The 24610-nt window shown below is 41.7% G+C and overlaps 1 protein-coding gene across 1 annotated transcript; it reads right to left on the reverse strand.

Annotated features, from left to right (window-relative positions):
- Positions 1 to 1866: 1866 nt before the first annotated feature.
- On the reverse strand, positions 1867 to 24387 carry clcn6 (chloride channel 6). The gene is made up of 23 exons (XM_005942727.3): positions 24267 to 24387; positions 22948 to 23004; positions 22738 to 22803; positions 21374 to 21439; positions 21232 to 21298; positions 20669 to 20775; positions 20335 to 20461; positions 19714 to 19781; positions 19508 to 19566; positions 17885 to 18017; positions 17278 to 17391; positions 15885 to 16051; positions 13309 to 13417; positions 11194 to 11323; positions 10559 to 10712; positions 8966 to 9122; positions 8774 to 8880; positions 6840 to 7026; positions 5722 to 5882; positions 4223 to 4379; positions 4032 to 4139; positions 3820 to 3945; positions 1867 to 3707 (listed from the first exon to the last, which is right to left on the reverse strand). Exons 1-23 carry the CDS (start codon positions 24339 to 24341, stop codon positions 3627 to 3629), a joined length of 2583 nt encoding a protein of 860 aa, XP_005942789.1. The 5' UTR covers positions 24342 to 24387; the 3' UTR covers positions 1867 to 3626.
- Between the last annotated feature and the right edge of the window lie 223 nt (positions 24388 to 24610).

Genomic DNA, 24610 nt, shown 5'->3' on the forward strand with positions numbered 1-24610 from the left:
ATCTGTTTGGGAAATGACGTTTGGCTAACTGCTAACTATCTACAGTTATGGTTTGTAGCAGTGCAATACTGACAACTGCCACTGGATTACTTTAGTGCTGAAGCATCATAACGAGAAACAGGATAGGATGTGTGCATCGTTAAAATGTCTCCATTTTGGCCAAAGTTATAATGTTATAACATTATAACTTTGGCCAAAATGGAGACATACAAACATGCCAACAAAGTTACTCAGTCAAGAGCAAACAGTAGTACTGTGCCAAAGCGCAAATTATGCTGTTCTGCATAGGCCTAAACCCCCTCAGATCATTGACAAGACACTCTACGGATACATGGATGACATCAAGCTGTATGCCAAGAATGAACGAGAGTGACTGATCCACACCACCAGGATATACAGCAAGGACATCGGAATGTTGTTCGGATTGGAGAAGTGTAGTTGGATGGTAACAAAGAGAGGGAAGGTAGTCAGAACTGAGGGACTGAACTACCAGAAGGCAACATTGCAGACCCAGAGGACAGCTCCAGGTACCTGGGGATCCCACAGGAAAATGGGAACCATGAAGAGGCCGCTAGAAAAGCTGCAACCACCAAGTACCTGCAGAGGGTCAGGCAAGTCCTGAGGAGTCAGCTGAATGGTAAGAACAAGATCCGGGCCATCAACACCTGATCAGGTAACCTGCTGGGATAATAAGCTGGCCAAAGGAGGAGATAGAACCCACTGATATCAAGACCAGGAAGCTCCTGACCATGCATGGAGGGTTTCACCCCAGGTCCAGCGCCCTGGAGAGAAATCTTATATAATTAGTCATGTAAATGTATGTCTCTGATTGATTTCCACTGCCATACAAAATAAGGGTTATCAAAATAAATTGTGCCACAATCAATGTCATACAGTAAAACAAAACCAAAAATAAATGTGAACAACTTGAAATAAGATCTCCTCCTAATAAAACACTGAACTAGGAGAAATATATAACACCAGGCACCTCCCTCATCCCTCCGAGCTGCCCCACAGATGTATAATCCCCCCACAAAAACAGCCCATGCAGCACTGGAGTGGTTGCCTCCAGATTCCCTCCAAGCCCTCTTGTGTAAAGTGCAGCTTCTGTGATTACTGAATAAAATGATTTACCCATTTAGATCCCAAAATGAACACGAAAATAAGAAACCACACATATTTTACAACAATGGTACCGTTTAAGAACTGCTTCTCAGGCAAAATACAAAGCTCTATATGGACCATGTTAGTTCTCTGCACTACAAATGTTACTGTAAAACCACCTTTCATCCCCACTTTGCATTGTTGTCCATAGCATAAAGTTCACTTCCATAAACTGTCTGCATATTGGAGGTTTTCTCATGCTGAAACAGTTTTTCTTTCCCACTGTTACCAAGTGCTTGCTCCAAGGGGGATGTTTGATTGTTGGGTCTTTACTTCACAACATAAAGCTTCCTGAGGCAACTGTTGTTGTGATTTGGTGGCATATAAATAGAATTGAACTGAACTACATGGAACACTGCATCTATTATAACAGCATGGCTTCGTAGTACAATAGTAAAAAAAAAGTGTTGAAATTGCCTGGCTGCAATGCAGATCTTTCACCAATTAAAGACAGCTGGCACAATGTGAAACAAGATGAACTAAAAAAATGAAAACAAGAGAAGATGCTTCACGGCAGTAAACGTCCAGTGAGACATGTTGCTGCCATCATGGTACATTTCCTCACTTTAAACTCTGATTTTATTCTGTTTTGAATAAACGATGCCTTTATTGCTAATCACTACATTCTGTTTTACACACCGCCCCAATGCTTTCAGAAAGGAAGGACCGTACATCTTATTTAAACCAAAACAAACACAAACACACAAAACAAGGGTCTTTATTTAAGCCACAATGAAGTCATAGAACAGAGGGCAACATAAGAATGGTTTTACATCGCGCGTTCTCTAGTATGTGACCACGATCCAGGACAGCCTCGGCCCATCAGTGAGCGATTCAGACTAGAGTCAGTAAATCATAAAAATAAAACTGTATAAAAATAAACCACAGCGCAGAGGCTACACTAAAATAAGAAATGTTTGACGTACACGTGTGCTGTTGTGCTTGCCAATAATAAAATAACCATACACATAAAGGAATTTCACCTCTTTGACTTGCCTTTACTCACATCATTAGTCCCTTTTAGGAATGACAGTGAAATGATGTACCGGAAAATCAGATTAGAAACATATTGTTGAAAAAAGTAATAGTATGAGAAACAAAATACATAATAGACATTTGTTTTTCTAAAATATGGCTCTGCATTAAAAAAAATTTAAATGACATAACACGTTGGTCAGTGAAACCTGATCATCACAGCCCTCACAAGTCCAACACTGAACTCTGTGAACGCAAACATGGATTTACAGACAGCTCAAGTGGTCACAAATGTTACAGTACGGCATGTGCAACAAGGTCACAACGTTACTGCTGAGCTCTGGGTTAGTGTCAGACCGTGGGGACATCCGCCTGCTTTTAGTGCACATATCCAGTTCATCACAAAGATTCAAATAATATACAGACAAAAATAAAAGTGCTATAGTGATAAAGCAAAATCAAAACATCAAAAGCAACATTCAGTCATGAAGCCATTCGGGAATCCTCAGTAGATGACATTTCATTTTGGAAGTTTGTGTCCTGTGCCTCAAACTGCGAGAAAAACAATCAGCAACACACTGAAGCCGCTGCTGCTTTTAGATGATTAGAGTGAGACGGACATGCTAGTTTGAATTTATTATAAGATGCAGATCTTCCTTCTGTCTAAGAGCTGTTCGGTTGGTTTCCCCCCTCAAACCACACGAAGATCTCTCCCGTTTAAAGGGGGCTCTTCCTTCTTACCATTGCTGCTGCTGACTGCTGGGGTTCTCCCTCTAGTACTGTAGGGTCTTTGAGTTTTTCTTTCTTTTTAGTATCAACTCTTTAACCAGTGGAGACACGTTGGAAGCTCAGCAAAACAAAAGACAAATTAAGATGATAAAATGTTCACCAAATGTACTGACGACAGGGTTAATGGTGCATTCTCACTGGATAAACAAGCTGCTTCATGTTTATATATGACAGAAAAATCCTTGCCGTCACTTCTAGAGTTAAATATTTGTAGGAAGGTGGACGTGCATGGACCTGTTCCTCCTCTGGGAACACATAATGTCCTTGAGAATTATCGGAATACTAGTGAGAATCTCGCATTAACGTGTGTAATGCTTTTAATGCTATCAATCATTCTGCAGCTGTTTCATCAGATGGCAGGATGACTCTCTGCGGCTCACAGCTTGAATGCACAGCAAGTGTTCTTGAATAATCAGCATCGATATCTGTGGTTTATGTATGGTTTATTGTGTGTGTGTGTGTGTGTGTGTGTGTGTGTGTGTGTGTGTGTGTGTGTGTGTGTGTGTGTGTGTGTGTGTGTGTGTGTGTTAGCACACTGGAGGTTGGACTGAAGAAGACCAAAAAGACTGCAGTGATTGACAGCTGAAAGGTTTCGTTACCTGGATAACGACGCCCCCTACTGTACAGAGGATGTATGTGCATGTGTGTGTGTCAGAACACTATCAGGGATGGAGGAGGTTTGAGGGAAGGCAGCTGGGTCAAATGGTGATGTAGTGCTGTCGCAGTTTGGCCATCAGGAACTCGTGGGTTAAATTGTGTCGTGTGATTATTCCCACAATCTAAAAAAAAAAGAAAAAAAAAAAAGAGTTGAGTTGGTGAGGACAACATAACACAACAACTCTGTGGCTTCCTCACACGTTTACTAGAGGCACGAAAGCCCAAATCACTTACTTCTCCAACAGCATTAACCACGGGTAAGTGTCGCAGGCCCATAGTCCTGAAGAGGTTAAACACCTGGGAGATGCGGGCATTGGGTGAAACAGTGTAGGGACACGGGTTCATGTAGGGGGTGACATCCTGGGTACACAGAAAGGACGGCCTGTTAATGAATCTGAGTTTTCTGCTTGATTATTTTCTGTCTCAGTCGGGTAAATCGAACGTACCACTATCATGCGAGGGCTGAGCAGAGTGAGGTCGAGGTCATGGATGTCAGGGTAGCGTGGGTAATCTTCAGTCATCTCTGCATACGACAGCCTAGGCTGATTGGTGCTCTGCGTCAGAGGGTACAGAGAAACTGCTCGTATAAGAAAAAGTCATCTCATTTATTATCTACACATGTGTGTCAATGACTGACCGACTGGTTCTCGGCGTAGCACACCCCTCGTATGAGCAGGTTAACCAGCTGGGAGCGAAGGATGAGACCGTGAAAGGTTAGCGGCCTGAAGCGCTCCTCCATGGTCCACTCCTCACTGGGAGACTGGTCTGGGTACAGGTTAGGGTAGGGAGCATGCCTGCAGCACAGAAATCACAGGAGTGCCAGATTTATTTGCAGTTATTATGCACCACAAAGAAAACACAGACAGAATGAAAGGCAGTGTTACAAATACTTGTAGTTACTATGTGCACTGACAGCATCAGGAGTAAATTCAAAAACTTGTGGTAAATATTAGGAGTTCAACTCTTTATAGTACGCCATTCGACATCAGCTTCTCTGGTCATTTGTCATCTGTCTGGAGCAGGGGTGGGAACTCCAGGCCTTGAGGGCCGGTGTCCTGCAGGTTTTGGGTATCACCCTGGTTCAACACACCTGAATCAAATGTTCAGTTCATTACCAGGCCTCTGGAGAACTTCAGGACTTGTTGAGGAGGTAATTTAGCCATTTAACCCTCTCAAGGCAGGCGTTGCAGATTTGCAACAGTTAAAAGCTAACAACCTGATTACCCCACATACATATTTTATGAGTTTTTTTTACTCAGAAGTACCACTGCAGGTATTCTTTTGTGCATTAGCAACAAAAACTTAATTTGAGCCTGAGAGGGTTAAATCAGCTGACACATCTAAAGCCTGCAGGACAGCGGCCCCTGGAGTTCCCACCCCTGCTCCTGAGCGCTGCTTCTGGGTCCCCTTGGTTATACTGCCTCCTCTTGGTCTAAAGAATTATTTCGGACAAACTTCAAAAACCAAAAAACAAACCTCTGACACTGATGATGACAAGAGATTGTAATCAAATCTGTAACATTCAAACTTCTCTGAATTTTAAATCTTTCCTCTCAAGGGGTGGCTGTAGCTGTAGCTCAGCGGGTCATCTCCTAATCGGGAGGTGGTTTGATTCCCTGGCTGCACCAGTCTGCATGACAAATACATACCTTGGGCAAGATGCTAAGCCTGACCAACTCCGGTATAAATGTTTGTGTTTTCGGTCCATTTACCAAATACAAAACCTTAAATAATTAGGCCCCATTTTATCCAGGTTTCAGCTTTCAAGCCTCTCGTCTGTGGATCTCCCAGTTTTTATTTGGGACACAGACACTGTCTGTACTTTTAAGATTAGTCTAAAAACGTTCCTTTTTCATAAAACACATAGTTAGGGCTGGATCAGGTGACCCTGAACTCGGTTATTGCTATGCTACACTAGGCTGAGTGCTCGTCAGTCAACTGTCTAATTACTTCTGGCCCTCTGAAACTATAAATGTCTAAGTATTAATAGTTACTGCCGTATTGTTATCAGACATCCTGAATTAGAGCTTGATGTCTGCACTTTAATCACAACTTGATTGTTTGATTTAAAATCCACTGAGATCAAATTTAGAAGTAAAACTTCAGAGACTGTCTGGATGTGTTTATCTGGCCTACCTCCTCTCTAACATCTGCTGCAGCAGGTCTTCTCCCTCTTCTGAAGGTTCGACTGCAGCACTTTGCTCATCGCAAACATTCCTCAGCTCGCTCGATGGGTACGACTTCATGGACTGGCAGCGCCGTCGCTGTTCGCCCGCACGTGACACAACACTGGATTTCTACATGTAACAGTCAAGGGTTAGAAGAAAACACAGCCTTCAAAAACCACAACAATGATGTCATCCAAAAATAAAGAAACATGAAATTCTTAAATAATTATCTGCACATCAACATATTGCAAAGCTTTGCTCACTACAGAGCCAAACCTATCGGCTCGCACTTTCAAACCCACTGATTCTCCCTGGAGACAAAAATACAAGCTCGGTAGCTGATGTTACTTTGGTTTTTATACTTTATTTAGCTCAGTAACATTTCCTGCTGCCTCTAGGTTTTGTTAAACACTACTTCAACACAGACCATCGAAATGATAGAACCAGTGACAGAAAACTCGATCATCACAGTCTGACCTGTTAGGAAGCACAAACCGTATGAATCCATTTGATCTGCTTCACAAGTGACAACAAGTGCACTGCAGACACACTCAGGCTGCACATACATATGTGGAGACCACCGGTGGCTCCCCGTTCTCCTCATGTTCACACTTTCATTTGCACCCAAGCAGATGAAACTGATGCATGTGGGTTTCTGCTTCCTTACTGGACAGACTGATACACCAAAGGTTTATACTGTGAGGATCAATTTGCATGAATGACACGGCAAAATAGAGCTGACCAAATCAATCATAGTTTCTACTGTTGTTTAATTCTTAATCTTGGAAGGGAAACAAATCCACATTCTTTTCAGAATTATACAAATTACTGACTGCTGTAAAAGTCTGAATGCTCTTTGTTTAATCGATGACGTGTCTGTATCAAAATTATATTATGGGACGAGCAATGAGGAATTAGAAAAAACGAAGAAAAAAGCAGAAGCAACCTGAAGGACATTGCTGGAGCGGCTACAGTGTCACTAAAGAAATGTTTCAAAGTCACCGCTGCCCCTGGTGGGGGGAGCCTTAATCACCTCCATTTGGACGAGAAGCTTGAGCTTGAGCTCTGTAAAAGAGCAGGACATACCTTGAAGTGGATATTGTTGCTGATCAGGATGTTGCCCTTCATGAAATCCCTCTCATTCTGACGGTTTTCAGTAACTACGGGGAAGGCATGGTAGACCGTGGTGCGCAGAATGCTGACTAGAGACTGGACTCGGGTGTGGGGGTACACGTAAGTCAAGTTGGTCTCCATGATATCACTGGCTGTCAGCCTTGAAGAAATGAGAGATAAAGACAACCTGAGTCCACAGGAAGAGCGACCATGCTCGAATCACACAGTTTGGGTTTTTAACCTCACCCTCACACTGCAGGCTTATTATGGCGTTCCTAGAATCTGTAAAGGCAGAAAACGAGACAGAGCCTCTCATGCTAATGCTGAGACTGACAGCTTTGTCTTTTTGATGAAGTGCATCGAGGAAGCTTTGACACTGCTTTAGCCTTTCACCAAAATGGACTAAATTCATTTTTCACCTACATTTTTTTCAACTATTTGCAAAAATCTCAACATCTAAACAGTTTGAGGCGTGTATTCACCGATGAAAGGCAACATCAAATCCCCTGACAGATCAGCTCTGCAATATAAAGACTTGTCATAAACCACCTCATTTTTCAATTTCCACCTTAACCCTTCAGCTACCCTACCATGGTGGAGGGGTTTGTGTGCTCCAGTGATGCTAGGGTGAGGAGGCTCTTGTTTTGTACCCTCCCCGGGACAGGATTACTGGGGCCACACCCTCGAGTCAGGCCTGGGGAGGTAGCTCGATGGAGAGTGCCTGGTGGATGGGCTTTAGCCCATGGGGTTTGGCCGGACTCAGCCCGTCTCTCTTCTGTAGACCCACCACCTGCAGGAGGCGCCATAAAGGTCTGAGCATTGTGTGTCGGGGTCTCAGGGTGTGTTACGCCCCTCTGCAGTCCCTAATCTCTTTGCAGTGACAGTGCAAGAGTGTTCAGCTGTTGCTAATTGACCACACCTAGTCAGGTGTGGATAAAGGCATACCTGAGGCAGGCTTTCAGGGAGGATCACTAGTCTTTGCCTTGGTGGTGCCAGCTATTTTAGCCAACTTGCCATGTAATTTTAGAAAAAACTATTCTTGTTGAAATTCTGGTGTTCGTCTCCATATTTATGTTGCGGCTTTCAAGCCGGGTCATAACAGGGTGTTTTTCACAAGTGAGAAGAGAGGCAGATTAACACATGGATTGATGCTGCGTCTACAGTACCGATTCATCTTGGTAAATAAAGAGCGAAGCATAAAAGTAAAGCTTTTCTGATCGATTTACATCCCTACATGACCTGTGGTCACAAGCTCTGGGTAGCGATCGAAAGAATGAGATTGTGGTTCCCGCAGATAAGCTGGAGCTCTGGGCATTCTTGCTTTTAGGGTGTTAGCTCCACAATCCGGCCCCAGACGAGCATTGAATGGAACAATGAAGTATCAGACCTGTGCTTTGTGTAAGCAAGTAAGTAAGTAAAACTTTATTTATATAGCACCTTTCTAGATAAAAGATTGCAAAGTGCTTCACACAAGGGTAACAAAGCATAAAACAGCGGACAACAGTTAGCAAAATGCAATTCTAAAAAGTGTGATTTAGTTGTTTTTTGAAAGAAGCTACTGAGTCCAGAGATCTTATGCTCAGTGGGAGAGAGTTCCACAGTCTGGGAGCCACAGTGGCAAAAGCTCTGTCTCCCTTAGTTCTCAGCTTTGTATGATGAATGACAAGAAGACCCTGATCACATGACCTCAGAGACCTGCTAGGAACATAAGGCTGTAGAAGTTCAATGATGTAGGCAACAGAAGAAAAAAAACGAATAGATACTTGAGGTTGGCAGCTGCATTGATCTGGAGAGTTGAACTGCTCTGGGCTAAGGAGGGATACCAACGCCTACTGACAATGCTGACAACACAGTTCATCCACCACAAGGGCCAACTGTCCTTTTTTGTTGCCAACAACAATTCTTACCTGTCCATCTCTACCTCAGTCTCCCACTCGAGCAGAGGCACTCCTCTCAGCTGGATGTGTATATCATAGATGCCCTTGTTGAAGAAATCACCAGTCCACTTGGCAACCTGACAGTCAACACAAAAGAATTTGCACATGAACTCAGGTCACAGTGGCGAACAGTGCAAAGTGCAAAAACACATGGTTGTGTACCATTAGCGTAATCATGATGGGCAGCCCGTATGTGATTTCATTGGTGGATTCAATGAGGATGACAGTGAGGCTGATGGTCATTCTGACCACACCTCCAAGGAAGGCAGCAGCTCCAATGAGAGCAAAGGTTCCTGAGTAGATGTCCATTCCCAGTTTCCTAACAGAGGACAGACTCATTAAGAACCAGTATAACCACTGAGAGAATGTGACAACTGAAAGTGTTACGACTCAGTTTGCTTTGTTTTCACTCTGATAAGGTCGATAATGTCTGTTCATTTTGTTCAGTCTTTTCTATCATGTAAGCTGCAGGTGGCAGCTTGTTGGAGACTGGATGCACCACCTTTTAATTGGTACCCATCCAGACCAGTTTGGCTCCACCTTCTTCCTGACTCCCAGACAGATTGTGTCGTGTTTCTGAATCAAGATATGTCTGAATCTAGAAGAGCTGGATTAGCAGCTTTGTATGTACTGTCAGTTCTCTACAAATAGCCCAGGTAAACACATTTCTCCTGTTTCTGTTAGCGAAGGATGTAAGAGTCCTGCATTGCTTTTGTTTATTTTTGGGGTAATTCCCCTGAGAACACTGAGTTTCAGTTTGTACCCACCCTGACCTTTTGTAAGTGGAAAATACACCAAAATGTTTGGAGTGCAAATCTTGCCGCAGCACTGGGAGTGAGGAACAAGGAGTTACTTCTATGGTATTCTCTGGCTGTCTTAGGCTGGGGTGTAATATAAAGTGTAGGGGCACCAACTAACTGGAAGCTGGGCGGTTTGATACCTAAATATCACACCTGCTAAATATCGTTGGACAATACACTAACCCCAAGGTGCTCTCTGGTGCATCCACCCATAGATGTGAATGTTAGGCTACGTTCACACTGCAGGTCTTAATGCTCAATTCAGATTTTTTGATCAAATCCGATTTTTTTTTTTTGTCTGCTTGTTCACACTACAAATAAAATGTGACAACAAACGCACTCTAGTGTGAACGGTTCACGGCCCTCAAAGCGGCCGCATGCGCAAAAGAAGACGTCACAGACAACGCGCTCTGTTTACGGAAGTAAAAATGGCGGCTACAAAGCGAGGAGGGGTTGTTGCAACAGTCCATCAATTTCTGCACAGTCGTAACCGACAGAATTTTGACAAATTAATTAGAGAAAGAAGGACACTGAGAAAACAGAGAGCCGTGCTTTAACAATGGCCGCCATGCTTTCTCGTTTGTCTTCTCCGGCGCTGATAATTGGCGTCTGTCTTGTGTCAGTGACGTAAAAGACGGATTTAATGCGACATGACCATTCAAACAGCAGTCGCTTTCTAAAACATCAGATATGTATCGGATTCAGTACCACATACGAAAGTGACCCAGATTGGATTTGTGCCGTTCACACTGTCATACCATGATCAGATATGGGTCGCATAGGGTCAAAAAGTCAGATTTGATGTGCTTTCACCTGCAGTGTGAACGTAGCCTTAGATAGAAAACACTTGAGCAGAAAAAAGTGCTTGTATCAACAGTGACTGCTCTCAGTTCAGCTCAACACGGGGCTGTGACAGAGAAAAAGTGAGAAAGAGCATATTCTAATTAGTTCTTACACTTTGAGCACGTTGGCAACCAAGCGTCCAAAAGCTGCCCCACACAGCAGTGAGGGGACAAAAAGGCCACTGGGGACAGACACACCATATGTCCAACAGGCCAGCAGGAAGTATAAGAAGAAGAACACTGACAGAGTCACAGGGCTGAAGGTACCTGAGGGGGAGAGTTAGAAACCAGCATTAAAAATGAGCATTATTATATATATGTAAGCATTAAATTTACTGAAGAGAGAAGAGATTACGACACTGAGTCATGAAAGGCTAAGCAATACTAAAGACAACACACATTTATTTCATTCAAAGTGTACATACACCATAAAATAAAACAGATTTTCTTTTTCAAACTGCATTGTTGCGGTGCTGGAGAACGTACAGACGTGGTCTGAAGGATTTAGGAAATATTAGTGGGCACATTTAATCAATGACTGTATAAAGATCCAAACAAAATGAAGATTGATTCCAGTCTGACCTCAGAAGCCTCAGTGAGCAGAGTGAATGGAAAACTACAACTCCGTATAATAGTTTGTTTATTGATAGAATTGAACTTGATTTTTGAAAAATGGCCTAAAATGCCACTTCACTGTACGGGGTACATGAGTAATGCATGGAATGAATCATGTGTGAACTCATCTAACCATCCTGATGGAAGAGCTGGTGGATGGCTGCCTCCTGTGGGTTGAAGAACAGTGTTGCCATATCATTGTAGGTCTTGTTTGAGCAGAAGAACTGTCGAATGGTTGAGTTGATGTCCTCACTGCCAGCCAGCTAAAAAACATACGTCACAGGTTAACATGGTCACATAGTGAGGCTCGATTTTTCACCGGAGTGAGGAGGTAAAAATTATTAACAAGATGATCGACCTCTGTTGGCGTAGCGTTCAGGTAGCTGCTCTGCTCTGTGTTGGTACAGGGCATTGAAGATGATAACAGTGGGTGGATTATATTCTTAAACTTAGTTACAGCGCTTTCAGAAAGACATCTACTGTGATAAAGTCTGCTCTCCACTGCTGTGTAATCAATTATTGTAAATGTTATCAGGAAATGATCAGACAGGAGAGGGTTTTCAGGAAACACTGTTAAATGTTCAGTTTCTATGCCATATGTTAACACAAGATGTAGAGTGTGGTTAAAGTGGTGGGTGGGTTCTTTTACATTTTGACAGAAGCCAACTGAGTCTAATAACAGATGAAATGCTGTGTTGTCATTTTTAATATATCATTCCGTCATAAATCAGCACATTTTTAGGAGATGTTCTGCTTGACCACCTGATTTGGATAAAACTTTTATGATTTAAAGTTTAAACATATAAATAAAAAATTAATATGCTTATATATCATTCAGACATCATCACTGATTAAAATGTGAAGTTTAATACTGTATGGGTCTTTACCAGACAGCTTGAAATAATTTCCATATTTTAGTGGGCCAATACTCATATTTTGTGATGCATCTGTGCCAAATTGCAGATCCTCATTTATTTTAATGGTAGAAACACTTGTAGTCCAAGAAAGGTCGTAGGTCGTACACAGGGAGCAGGCAGGAAAACCTCGGGATCCCGCTTCTATGGACTTATAGTCACTCACTCACATGTTCTCAGCCTCTCCACCGGCACTGATCTACAAGTTCTCGGTACTTTGGATGTTTGCATTTTTTTGCTTCTTCCAGCACGATCCTCACAGGGAACTGTAAGCTTAACTACAAGGACTCTTTCAGGGAGAAATAGCTGTAAGTACCATATCTGGCCTCAATGAGGTTGGTGTCATACGGTCTGGGAACTTCTCTTGATGCGTTTGTGAGTCTCAGTCTAAAGCTGAAAAGGCCGTCTGATGGTTTTGGCTGAGGCTTCTCTCTAGCCAACAGCAAGCAGCTGTGCTGAGGGTGGCATCAGCTCAGGAGGTAGAGCAGGTCACCTACTAATCAGAGGTTTGATCCCTGTCTGCATGCCAAATATCCTGGGCCAAGATACTCTCTGATGAATGTGTGAGACTTTCGGATAGAAAGCACTTACATGCTCCAGCACAGTAGACCAGTGCCACAAGAACCAGTCCATTTACCATGTTGGCCAATGAATTGAAGATGGTATTCACTGTACATGTTCATAAATAGTTAAGTAAACCAAAGATGGTTGAGCAGAAAATATTCTGAAACTTTGATGATTACAGATGGAATGAAAAAGGAAAACATATTGAACAAAAGTATTTTCTGTTAGCAAAGCATCTGAAAACTCAAGAATCCTGCTCTGTCTGAACAGGACAGTCTTATTTTTGTTTTTGTGGTACAACTTTTCATATTTGCTCAATCCAGCAAGAACATTGAAATGTAAAGTAAATTTAACTATGCACCATTAAGACGTTGTCAGTACAATATTAAATAAAAACTGTCATGTAGTTTAATGCTAACTTTGCAAGACTTCTTGAATTAGTTTTCATATTTTAATTAGCCAGTGTATTTTTGATACATCGGCCCCAGATTACAGATCCTGGTTCATTTTAAGGGTAAGAAAGGCTCATGGAAATGTCAGGCTTTTGTCATTAATAGTTTCTGAATTATTCACATTCAAACGGTGTGACAGATTTCAATCTGAGGAAAAAAAAAGGCCTGAAAGTGGGCTGACACTCACACAAATATATCTTAAAGAGTATTTGAAGCTAAAATATCACAGTAATCATAACATACGTTTAAAGTTTAGACCAGTGAAAACACACCTGTGGTGTTTTTGTTCAGTAATGCAAAGATTATTAAAATTCTTACCGTGGTGTTGTGAGCTGTGGGAGTGGACAGGTCACGACATTCACCCAGCATGGAAGCCGCAAAAATCACAATCGTTGTCACCATGGTAACCAGCAGACTCTCTAAAACTCTGAAACATTAGAACAATCGTTTATTATCCTCTGGTTACAAAGTTAGGCACATATTTAACGACAGTTTGCACCTTTATAAAAAGAAACACAATTACAGTAACTGATTGGAAAATTATCAATTAAAAGGAGCGCCTCGTTAATTTATTCAGCAGAACACGTCATCTTTCTCTCAGTGCGCAGATTTTAGGGAAGAATCTATTTAAACAAATGATAGAAAACTGGGACGGGAGCTCATTCATTACTAACAGTGCTGTTTGTAAAGGAGACGAAGCTCGTGTGAGTCTGACATATCGGTGCCAGCTTCTACTGAGAACAGAAATGGATTTTCCAGTGGAAAATGTGGATGTGTCACAGGTTTGACGGCAGTGTCACTCTAACCACTGTGGCAGTGAAACAACAGTGAAATCTTTGGTCCAAATGTTTACAGACCCGTTCTGCATGTTCCTGGTCCTGATACATAACATGGATCACCAGAAGGAGTTTCTAAACACAACTCAGTTACTTTCCATAGTGAACAGAGCGGTTTGTGACTTTCCAGTAGGGCTGGGCCATATCATACCGTTCACGGTAATACCAGTATAATATTGGGCAACGATAAGAAAAAGAAATACCGCGATAGAATATGGATAAAACGTACGGAGCCCCGCAGGGGACATGGGAGAAAAAAAAAATTAAGACGGACTTTTGCGAGATCCCGAGTTTGTTTTGCAAAAAAAAATTTTCTCCCATGTCCCCTGCGGGGCTCCGTAAAAACGCGCATGTGCAGTGCCTTTGTTTTCATACGCACATGGCGGAAAAAGCATGGCAGCGACGGAGAATGAGAAGGGCGAAAGCGGATTGTTGAATGAAACGGATGAACCAGAAGTGGTTTTAAAAATTGCTGCAACTTCAGTGTAGAACTGGTTTAGATTTCGTCCATCAGATACACAACAAAGCACTATTTTTGGTAGAGCATGATAGCGGGCCATCATTATTACCATATTTTTTGGAAAATACGGCACACTTAAAATCAATCCTTTGATTTTTCTGAAAATCGACAGTGCCCCTTATAATCCCGTGCACCTTATGTATGAACTCTGGTTGTGTTTACTGACCTCGAAACGATTTTATGTCGTACACAGCGCTCGAAAATCTGTCAAATGTTTTAGTACGACTTTGCTAAGCTACGAACCCGCACCGCTTGATGGATTGTCGGAGCATTACGACTATCGTAGTCAGGAGCCTCGCGGAGTGATACGTACTGTGCTTCAACATAATATTACTGTATTGTGTGTGTATAACCTCTTTTTAAGTTTTGTGGATATTATACATGGTTATGCTGAGGATATGTCGGCCAGTTTCCACTGGAAATGCCTTTTGGTTCAACTGTGAGCAAGGAATTTGCATTTGCACTGTTAATTTTATATAACTTTAATGCACATAAAAACAGCTGCTTGTTTAAGTGAAAATACATAGATGGGTTTTTTTGCACTAATAAAGTTGTGGAGTTGTAAAGTATTTTGTCTCACATCAATTATATCGTCAGTTATATCATCATCGCAAATTTTCAAATGTATATATCGTGATAAATATTTTTGGTCATATCGCCCTGCTCTACTTTCCAGGTTTTTGTATACGTTACCATGGAGATCATTGTACTGGTACTTATAAAGCACTTTTCTAGTCTTACTGACCATGTGACCAAGTGCTTCAGACGATATATTATCTTGTCCTCTTTACATCTAATCATACATTCATACAGAGTTTTATTCGATCCACTTGCTGATGCATGGTCAAATTAGACTGAACAATGACTCTATTACACATGCTGCATGGACTGTGAGAGAAAACTGGAATACCTGGAGAGGAACCGTGCAGGCACACAGGGAACAGTGTGTGTGCGCCACACAGGTCTCGTATCTAGGCTTTATGGCCCATTCTAGGCTTCCTTGTTTGTTTCTCTACAGATGTCAGTATGTGAGACTTCTTCCATTCCTTTGCATGCAGCTTTATACCGCATGCAACAAAATGACAGTGGTATGCTATGATGTAACACAGGAACGTTCAGGTAATATTCTGGGTGTTGACCAACCACACATCTACCAGCTTGTTATACACAGATTTCAGGAATTTACTGAGGAATTGTTTGTAATAAAGCCTTTGCCTTTCTAACGTTTGTCCTGCTCTGAACGTTCCCTGTTATGTTTGTTCCAACTGTGAACAGCAGCTTGGCTCTGAGATAACATTATTATTGTCGGGTCTGCCTTACAATATAAAGCAGCTTGAGACTCTTGTTGTGATTTGGTGCTATATAAATAAAATTGAATTGTAGATGCTGTTCACACAGTTATGCATTATCAGTAGATCACGTTAAAAACCTTTCACTTCAGTTCATGTTTGTCTTACACCAAACTGCTCGGCTCCTAGTGTCACAGTCTGATGAACATGAAAAGCACAGATGGGATCAAAGATGGTCAAACAGTTCACCTGATAAACTTGGCCTTAGGATGAATGTGTCTTATGCGATACTTGGCCAGGTTCTTGTTCATGCAGTTAAAGAGCGCCCCCAGAAGGCCGCCCACCACACCCATCAGGACAAAGAAGGCAAGATCCACAGCTGTCCACAGGTGGCAGTTCTTGTCTCCATCTGGACACTGGTCAGCAAGAGGAATAAAACCATAATAATATTTACATCCGGCTGATATTAGTGATAATAATTTGGGGTCTGATATTTGGATGATTTGAACAGGAGGTTGGCATCAAGTCTGTAGAAGGATAGTGTTTGCTCTAAAGAGAAAGCAAACAGTGGCAGCAAATATAAATTCTTAAGGCTTCGACAAATGGAGCAAGTTTCAACAGCAGATGAGGAGACATCCATGAGCTGTTTTCAAAGTGCAAAAACACTAGAGAAAAATGTATTCTCCCAAATGACAGATTTTGCCACTTGGATAAAAAATCCACATCAGTGTGGGTACAGAAGGAAAAGTCAAAACTGGAAGCAAACAAATCACCAAGCTTCTTTTTCCAAGTTTTTTTCTACAAAGTCTAATCTTTGCAAACTGTTGCAACATCTCCCTCTGTAGAATCTGTCAATCTCTGCACATCTATACTGACACATCATTAAAATTGGGCTAAAGACCTGCGAAATCCGACACTCGCGTCTTCAACACAGCTGCCAGGTTACATAAATTGAGTGGTGCATGACCTGCAGATCTTTAGTCATGTCAGCAGCTGTCACATCAGTTCAACATCAACTTTGTTATCGAGTACTGGAAAGCTCTGCACAGCGGGTATAAACTGGGTCGGTTGCAAGAGATATCACAGACAGGAAGAGGCAGTAACGATGATGTGAGGAGCAGATATGAGGTGAGATGGTGGAACAGTTGGGCTAATGGTGACCCCACAGACTCCGTTTTTTAAATCCATATGTAAACATGTCAGAACAGATTAGTTGAGATTCGGTTGTTTTAAATTCATTTGTGTCAGTTGTATTTACATATCACCTACTCACAAAAACAGGTGCCTCAAGGCACTTTATACGGTAAGGTAAAGCCCTACAATCCAACAATCGTGAGCCCCTGTGAACAGCATTTGGCGACAAGAAAAACTCCCTTTTTAAAGGAAGAAACCACATAAAAAGGTACCATATGGTAAAGTTTAGTCACCCCAGATCAGTGTTTCCCTACCCACAGGGTTGGCATGTTGCTTTTGGAACCGTCCTCAAAATCAAATCAATGAGTCAATCAATACAATGAGTCACTGTGTAGACCTAGAGTCTGTTATTTCAGCATCACACTTTATATAAAAAATAAAATACTATATATAATCTTTGAAGATACATTTTGTACCACATGGAATAACAAGATAAGAAACTCTTAACCTTGAACTCTCCAAAGTTCAGGAGGCCAGGCAGCTGGAAGGAGCCCCACTTGCTGAAGTTGATTCCCGAACGGAAGAAGTTGAGAGTAAAAGTGGCCGACATGGAACAGAAGAGCTAAAACAGTAGATAGACAAGAGGAACATTTAATCACACTCATTGGTCAGTAAAGGTCAGAGAGATTGGATGGTGCACTGTGTCCTGGTCTACCTGGCTATATCTATAAAGCAGATGGATTGTTGTTGCAAATAAGGGAAAAATGACAGGATCAAATTTCATGTACTTTTATCCTCTTGGTGTACTTCTGATCCAAAGCAAACGTTAATCTGTCGTGCAAACTTTCAGCTTTAGGTCAAAACCATCAACTGTTTAGGTTTAAAGACGTTTTTGCACATTTTCAGAGCTCAATTTTACAATTGACTGACGAGCAAGTAAAGCTTGTTCTCTTGTTATTTGATGACAAATGAAGCAGGTAAAACAGAAATAGAAGAACAGAATGAATTTTTATTTTATAGCATTTCAGTGTAACTCCTAAATATGATATCCAAAGAGGTATCCGTGCATCTTTATCAAAGAAATTGTGGTGAAGTAACTATAAAGGGTGACCTACCACTTTCCATGTAAGGGCTTGGTTCCAGAATGACGAGCCCTCCTCCAGACTGAAGAGGGTGCCACCAATTGGCGCACCAAAGGCAGCAGCTACTCCAGCAGCAGCACCAGCTGACACAAAGTCTCGCTTGTCCCTGAAGAACAGGTAAGAAAACTGTCAGTCACATGTCACACATGTTACACTGCTAGGAGGCAGTAACAGTGTTTGTGCCAAAAAGTTGGAACATTGTGTAAACTACAAATGACAAGAAAATCCGTTGCTTTGGAGATTATTCAAACTCTTTGAACAACTAAAAATAGACTTTGTATAGTAAAGAGAGAGAGCTGGTCGATAATATTGGAGAGTCTCTGTTATACCAGAGTAGGGATAATCTTTAAGAGAAGACACATAAATAATGCGAAGGTGAAGACAGCGTCATACAGGATCATGAGCCTGAAGCTGGAAATTAAAGGGGTGGTGTTGAATGCTGTTTTATTTAGTGCCAAATCACAAAAACAGTTGCTTCAAAGCATTTTATATTGTACAGTAAAGAAAGTATAATAACGCAACACTCAGAAGATCCCCTGTGAGCAAGCACTTGGCCTCCTGTTAAGTTTTTCCTGTTTAACAGGAAGAAACCTCCAGCAGAACCAGGCTCAGGGAGGGGCAGCGACCAGCTGGGGGTAAAGGGAAGGAGACAGGGCCCAAGACAAGCAGGGGAAAAGAGTCAAAGCTTAGTAGTAACTAATGATTACATGCAAAGTGGTTTGCATAAACAAACTGAGAGTGAAAAGAGGTGAGTGAAGAAGTCAGAAGAGAAAGATGAGGAAATAGTCAAAGAAAATGTGGCCTAGGCAGAAAGATGAACAAAGCAGCCGGGAGCACAGGCGAGGTTAGGATGTGGATGCGAGGCTGGACGATAACGAAGGACAAAAGGACTTGTACTGATTGTCTACAAAGAGAAAATGAGCTGGAAAGGAAAGGATGCACAGCAGGTTAGTGTGGTTAACAATAACAACTGAAATCTACTAACAAGTGGAGAGAGTGTGTTGAGAAGATGGTAGGAGTGCTGTGAGGGGCTCAGGAATGAAGAGAGAGGACGGATGGAGCAAAGTCAGTGAATCAGGAACTGAAGAGGATTAGTAAGAGGACAAGAGTGCAGCTGTGAATTCACACCATGCTCTGTATTAGAAATCATTCCCATGTTTCATCTTATCCAGATTATTAATCCCCTGTTCTTTTTTCTCAACAGACTCTCCTTGAATGAAGCTGTCGGTCAGCTTCTTCCAACGATGCTTCCACTGCTCCACGCCTCCTGCAGCCGAGCCACGGACCACAATCTGCAAGTTCGTCACTTACAAGGCTTCTAAGTAAACTTATGTCACACCCTTGCAAAAGCAGTTATACTGGCTCCCAGTCAGTGTCAGGGTCCAGTTTAAGAGTCTGGTTTAACTTTGGGCAATTATGCAGCACAGATCAGTAAAGATTTACATCTGTAGGTCCCCAGCAGGTCCCTGACGTTTTCAGGATATCAAGGTCTGCTGTGTATCACACAGCACTGAGCAAATCCTAGTATTCTGTTTTTATTTACATTTACACCATATTCCAACTTTAGTTTGACTCAGGATCGTTACTGTCACATACCTGTCGCTGCGGAAGTAGGGAAAGTCAAATTTGATCTTCCTGAAAGTAATGCTCTGAAACTGATGGAGAGAGAAAAGGTCTGATATCCACAAGTACGACCAGACAAATCACAAGAATAACACCAGTGCTATTTTTAGTGTCCAAAATGTTTCACAAAACAACAACAACAACTAGAACTAAGCAAACTAGAATAAGCTTTGGGGTACTTGAGGAAGGCCGGCTCCCACGATGGCTCCACTGTGGATCATTGGACCTTCCTTCCCCACAAAGAGACCTGAGCACACAGAGTCAGTCCATCAGCCTTCTGACCCTGGCTCATCATTCATCATCAACATCATTTTGCTCTAAAGTTAGCAGAAGCTGACACTGCTTGACTCAAAGTATAAAACCTCATTAGTGATCTTGTTTTGCCTTAGTTAACCTAAAACACCACCGGGAGCACAAAGATATTTCTTCTATGTTTGCTCCCAATTCTGCACCTCCCATATGAAGTCATTATGATCACAACACAAAATATTCCAATAAAGTGCTTTGCTGTCAGAGTACAGGACTGCCTGTGGTGTCTGCAGGTTACAAAAGTAGATGCTTAACAAGTATCACGCAGGGAATACCGCAGGGCATCTGTGACGTCCATATTTTACACAACTTTCAGAAACAAGCCCAAGAACATGAAAACTCTACACAGAGTCTACCCTGCGCCTCCAGGAAGGAAACAACAGTAGTAACCAGGGAGGAGGAGGAGGAGGTTGTGTGCGTGCATCTACCCTGGGTTGTTGATAATATTATTATTGGGTACAGTAAATGTCAGGGAGTCAAACGCACTTTACCTCCAGCTACACTGAACAGGACTCCAGCAGCCTTGCAGAGAAAAGTTCGTAGTCGAACAATTCCAGGAATCTTCACTCCGTTCAAGTAACTTTTGATTTCTGGAATCCCTGATCCTGCAGCCACAGGCTGAAAACACGATACTGCAGGTCAGTGTGTAATCTAGTATCACAAACATACCAGAATGAAACAACATGCTACAACCAGTTAACAAACTTGGCCAGGTAGAGATGCAGGTAGACAGGTCTCAAATGCAAGGACCGCAGAATTTGCACACTTTAACTGTTAAAGCAGGAGTTCTTTCCTGAGTTTGTCAGCTGCAGCTGAGATGCTTACCTCGATGAGGACGAGTACACTGGCAATGAAGACGAAGGTCATGTTGAACGCCAGGAGCTCCAGCAAGGACAAAGACAGACAGCCTTTGTCACTGCACTTCTCTATAGCTGGAGGCTTCAGTTAAAGTAGAATCACCACATCAACAAACAAAGTGTGGTTACACACAGTAACACTCTTTAGATGAAGAGTCAGGCAGTAAAAAGAAACCATATGACAGATACTAGCGAAGGGATCAAACCCAGGCATGAAAACACACATATACAGCACAGGATGAACCAAACATTACTTCACACTATTATTACAGCATCTGCATCATATGAACACACTCTGAATTCTTTCTAGAACAAAAAGATAGACCTGACATTTGTTTGGACCAACTCTGGACAATGTTCAAACAAACACAAAAGAAAAAGGGCATAAAAATGTGCACCTGCTGTCAGCAATCTCTGAAGAAATAATGCAATATTTTGTGCAACTTTACAAACGCTCTCCTTCTGTGCGAGGATCTTCTAAGCCACAACATTTCTGCCCAATATTTAGTACAGAGTCATGTTAAAGGATACAATCACCAACCACAGTAAACTTTAGTTTGTTGAAGAGGCGTACGAAAAAATCCACAAACAGGCCCAGCTGAAAGAGAGCAACGTTTCTTATTGAGCAGCTGAAATCCAGCAAAACAAAAAGAAAACCCAGAATGCACCTTACCAGGCCCACTGTGACCCCGATCGCAAACACCATCATCCAATGCACCGCCTCATATTTTTTGGCTTTCTGTTGGCAGACAAGAAAATAAAAAAACAGTTTTTTTCTCTCATATATAAGAGACTAAAAACATTTCTGCGTTGGATGAATAATACACACACGTTCCCAGTCGCACAGTTTGTGCTTTATTCTGTGGTTTTAGTGAGAGTTCACAAGCTCCACATACTAAATGTATTCCCCCAGCATTGAATCTATACAGGATTAAAAATGCTGTAAATAAAAGTGATGGAGACGTGGAACAGAACCTCCCTGTCACCAGGCTGTGTTCAGCATAAGCTACTATAGTGGTTTAGAAGGTAAAAAGAGAGCCACTGTAGTGATACAGAAAACCCCTCTAACTTTAGCTAACCATGCTAATCGTGCTTCGTAGTACAGCCCGCAGGACTTTCAATGATCTGTATACAAATGCTGCCATCTGTATATGCCTCATACATCGAATGTAGGGCCGAAGAATAAAGCTTGGTGACAATGACGTAGCTCTAGAACTTTTGCAGGTATGGTGGTGTAACAGTGGCACTCCAGGGCAGTCGCATCAATATCTCTATGACTGGATAAATGGAAATGTAATGCTGACAAATAATTCACAGTAATTCTTCAGAGTCTTCATTGATATTCTTGTGGCCATGTGTAGCAGTACTGTCTGACGGTATCCTAACGGCCCTGCTGCTTTCATCCCTGACCTCCTCCCAGCTGTAGGAGAGTGCTGTTCTCTGCTGTGTTTCCTAATTCCTGGAACATTGTTATTATCACTGCAGTGACCGTGACATGTTACAGAAACTTTGATTAAATGGAGGCTAAAAGATCGTGATGCTGTCTAAGTTTAAATCCATCAACGATCCACGTGACTTCTAGATTCAAACTACTGTTACAGTCATATTTCTTTGGATTTTGAGATCTGCCCCAATAAAGTGGACAGATCCCACGTGACCTGTTCTAACATAACACTGCATAGAAAATGTTTCCTTAATCTGATTATGAATCATTCACAACTTTTAGAAAATAGGAAACATTTTTAAAAGGAGGTTTGTTCAAATTAATATTAAAATATTTGAGCTAGCTCAATATTTATAATAGAGTGGTTTCTGTGTGTCTGTGCGATCAAATATGAAAAGCTGATTAGTAACACTGATCAAGATTAAAAACACAGAGCTTTGTGGAACATCAACTTTAATACAGATCAGCTGCTGGCACAAGTCCTACTATCAGTGATCTCATCATGTGATGTAAAACAATAAACGTGCATCGGTGACAGCCTTTGCACAGGCGTCATCCACACAGGAGCAGATGACACATTTAACCTGTCTTACCTTGTTGTCCATCCCCTCCAGGACCTCCACATAAGGCTCACTGATGCAGCGGTCATAATCCAAGCTCTGTGGACACAAAACACTGTGTGACTATTTCCTGCCTCACACATCGATTGTGTCCAGTACCGAAAAAAATAAATCTGCTCTGGCATTTCTGCTCTAAACACATAATATAAGATCTCTTTGAAGGCTTTCTCCAGCAAGTCTCACCTCATAGTCTTTCCTGGGTAGAATCTGTTCCTCGTCTGGGATTTCCCCAAGGATTGTCTGGGGGGGTAAACAAACAAATAATTATGTATGTATTTACATATACACACAAGGATATTTGACCACAAATTAAGCTTCCTACTAAAGGTTCAGCTAAATGTGTGCGCCTGCATGTTGGAAAAAATAATAAATAACAAATAAATAGAGGAAATAAACAAAGAAATGAGTGTGGAATTAGTACTTGACTCCTGCACCACCATCCAAAGCATCCAACACTGGACACACTTAGTTCCTGTAGGAAGTGATGCTCGGACTTATGGTTTAAAACCAGTGAGAAGCAACAGTTTGTTCACAGATTCTTAGACATGGAATATGTTTTATATGTGCAACATGTGAAGCTGTGCCTCAGCGAAACCACAAAATGAAGACATAAGCAGCACTGTTGCTGGAATTTGCATATATTAAACTGTCAATACAGAAAATCTATGAAAGTTTGGTTGTAATCTGATCTAAATCTGTTTTACATTGTGGAACTAGAACAGTTACAGTTGGAAGGTAATTGTATCCACAGTAGGTCTCCTATTCCATCAATAAACTCCATTTACTCTGCTGTGGTTACAAACTACAGCGATTAGTAACCTTTACTTTTTAAATGTATGTAGTTGAAAGTTTCAGAGCTTTCATGTCAAGCTGTCCCGTTAGAATTACACAGCTTTACTTAAGAGCAGCGTTCAATTCAATGCACAAACTCCAGGTTACATGTTTAACTAATGCAAATAAAGCCGGGCTATGTCCATACTGCCTTCGCAGTATACTTCTCGGAGGTCCTGTAAGACTACGCCTTTGCTTGGTGTAATCACAACATTCAAAATGTGGGGAAATAAATAGAAAGAGGTTATTTTCCACGCGACAAACACGCCGCATTGCACAATAGCTTCCCACACCTACTGAAAGATTAAAACCATATGAAATGAGGCAGAGATTAAATTGATTAAAATAAGAAGATTGCTTAATCTGAGGAAATTATAAATGGAGTTTGGTCCACGGACTATATCGTCACACGGAAAAACGAGAAGCTCTCTCTTCTGTAAGCAGCAATATTACAGCTGACTTAACGACTATACATTCATAATGTGCATTAATAAGTATTCCTCGCTTTCCTGCAAAAGAACCAAGACAAGAGAACATAGTGAGCAGCGGGGTGGAGCAGCTCAGCCAGAATAAAGCGCTTAGAATAGCTCAGAGGAAATCCTAAAAACCCCAAAGTAAACACAACATAAGCAGATGATGCTTCCTGTGCTTGTTATCACGTCTTTCTTTACCAGCTCTTCTGGGGTCCGTGTCTCTCCCTCTCTACAACAACACTGGCAACAAAAACATCTTCCACAGCACGCCATTTTCGTTGTTGTGTCATGCTGTATTCAGGGGCTGTCATAAAAAGTAAAGATTGTTTTAGACGACTTTGAAAATACAGTAGAATAAACAATGTAAAACAAAGAACGGAGAAAATAACCGAACATATCTGAATATAGCTGAATTCTAACGTTTTACATTTTTAAAATGTATTTATAACAAATAACGTTCCAAGTAAGTTTGAGTTGCGGATTTCCGATGACAAGTAAATGCAACAACGCAAGTCTCGCGTGAGGACAATGTTGCGTTTGCT

Source organism: Haplochromis burtoni, unplaced genomic scaffold, assembly GCF_018398535.1.
Source record: "Haplochromis burtoni strain Fernald_Lab_line unplaced genomic scaffold, NCSU_Asbu1 Contig_342, whole genome shotgun sequence".
NCBI classification, from domain to species: Eukaryota; Metazoa; Chordata; class Actinopteri; order Cichliformes; family Cichlidae; genus Haplochromis; species Haplochromis burtoni.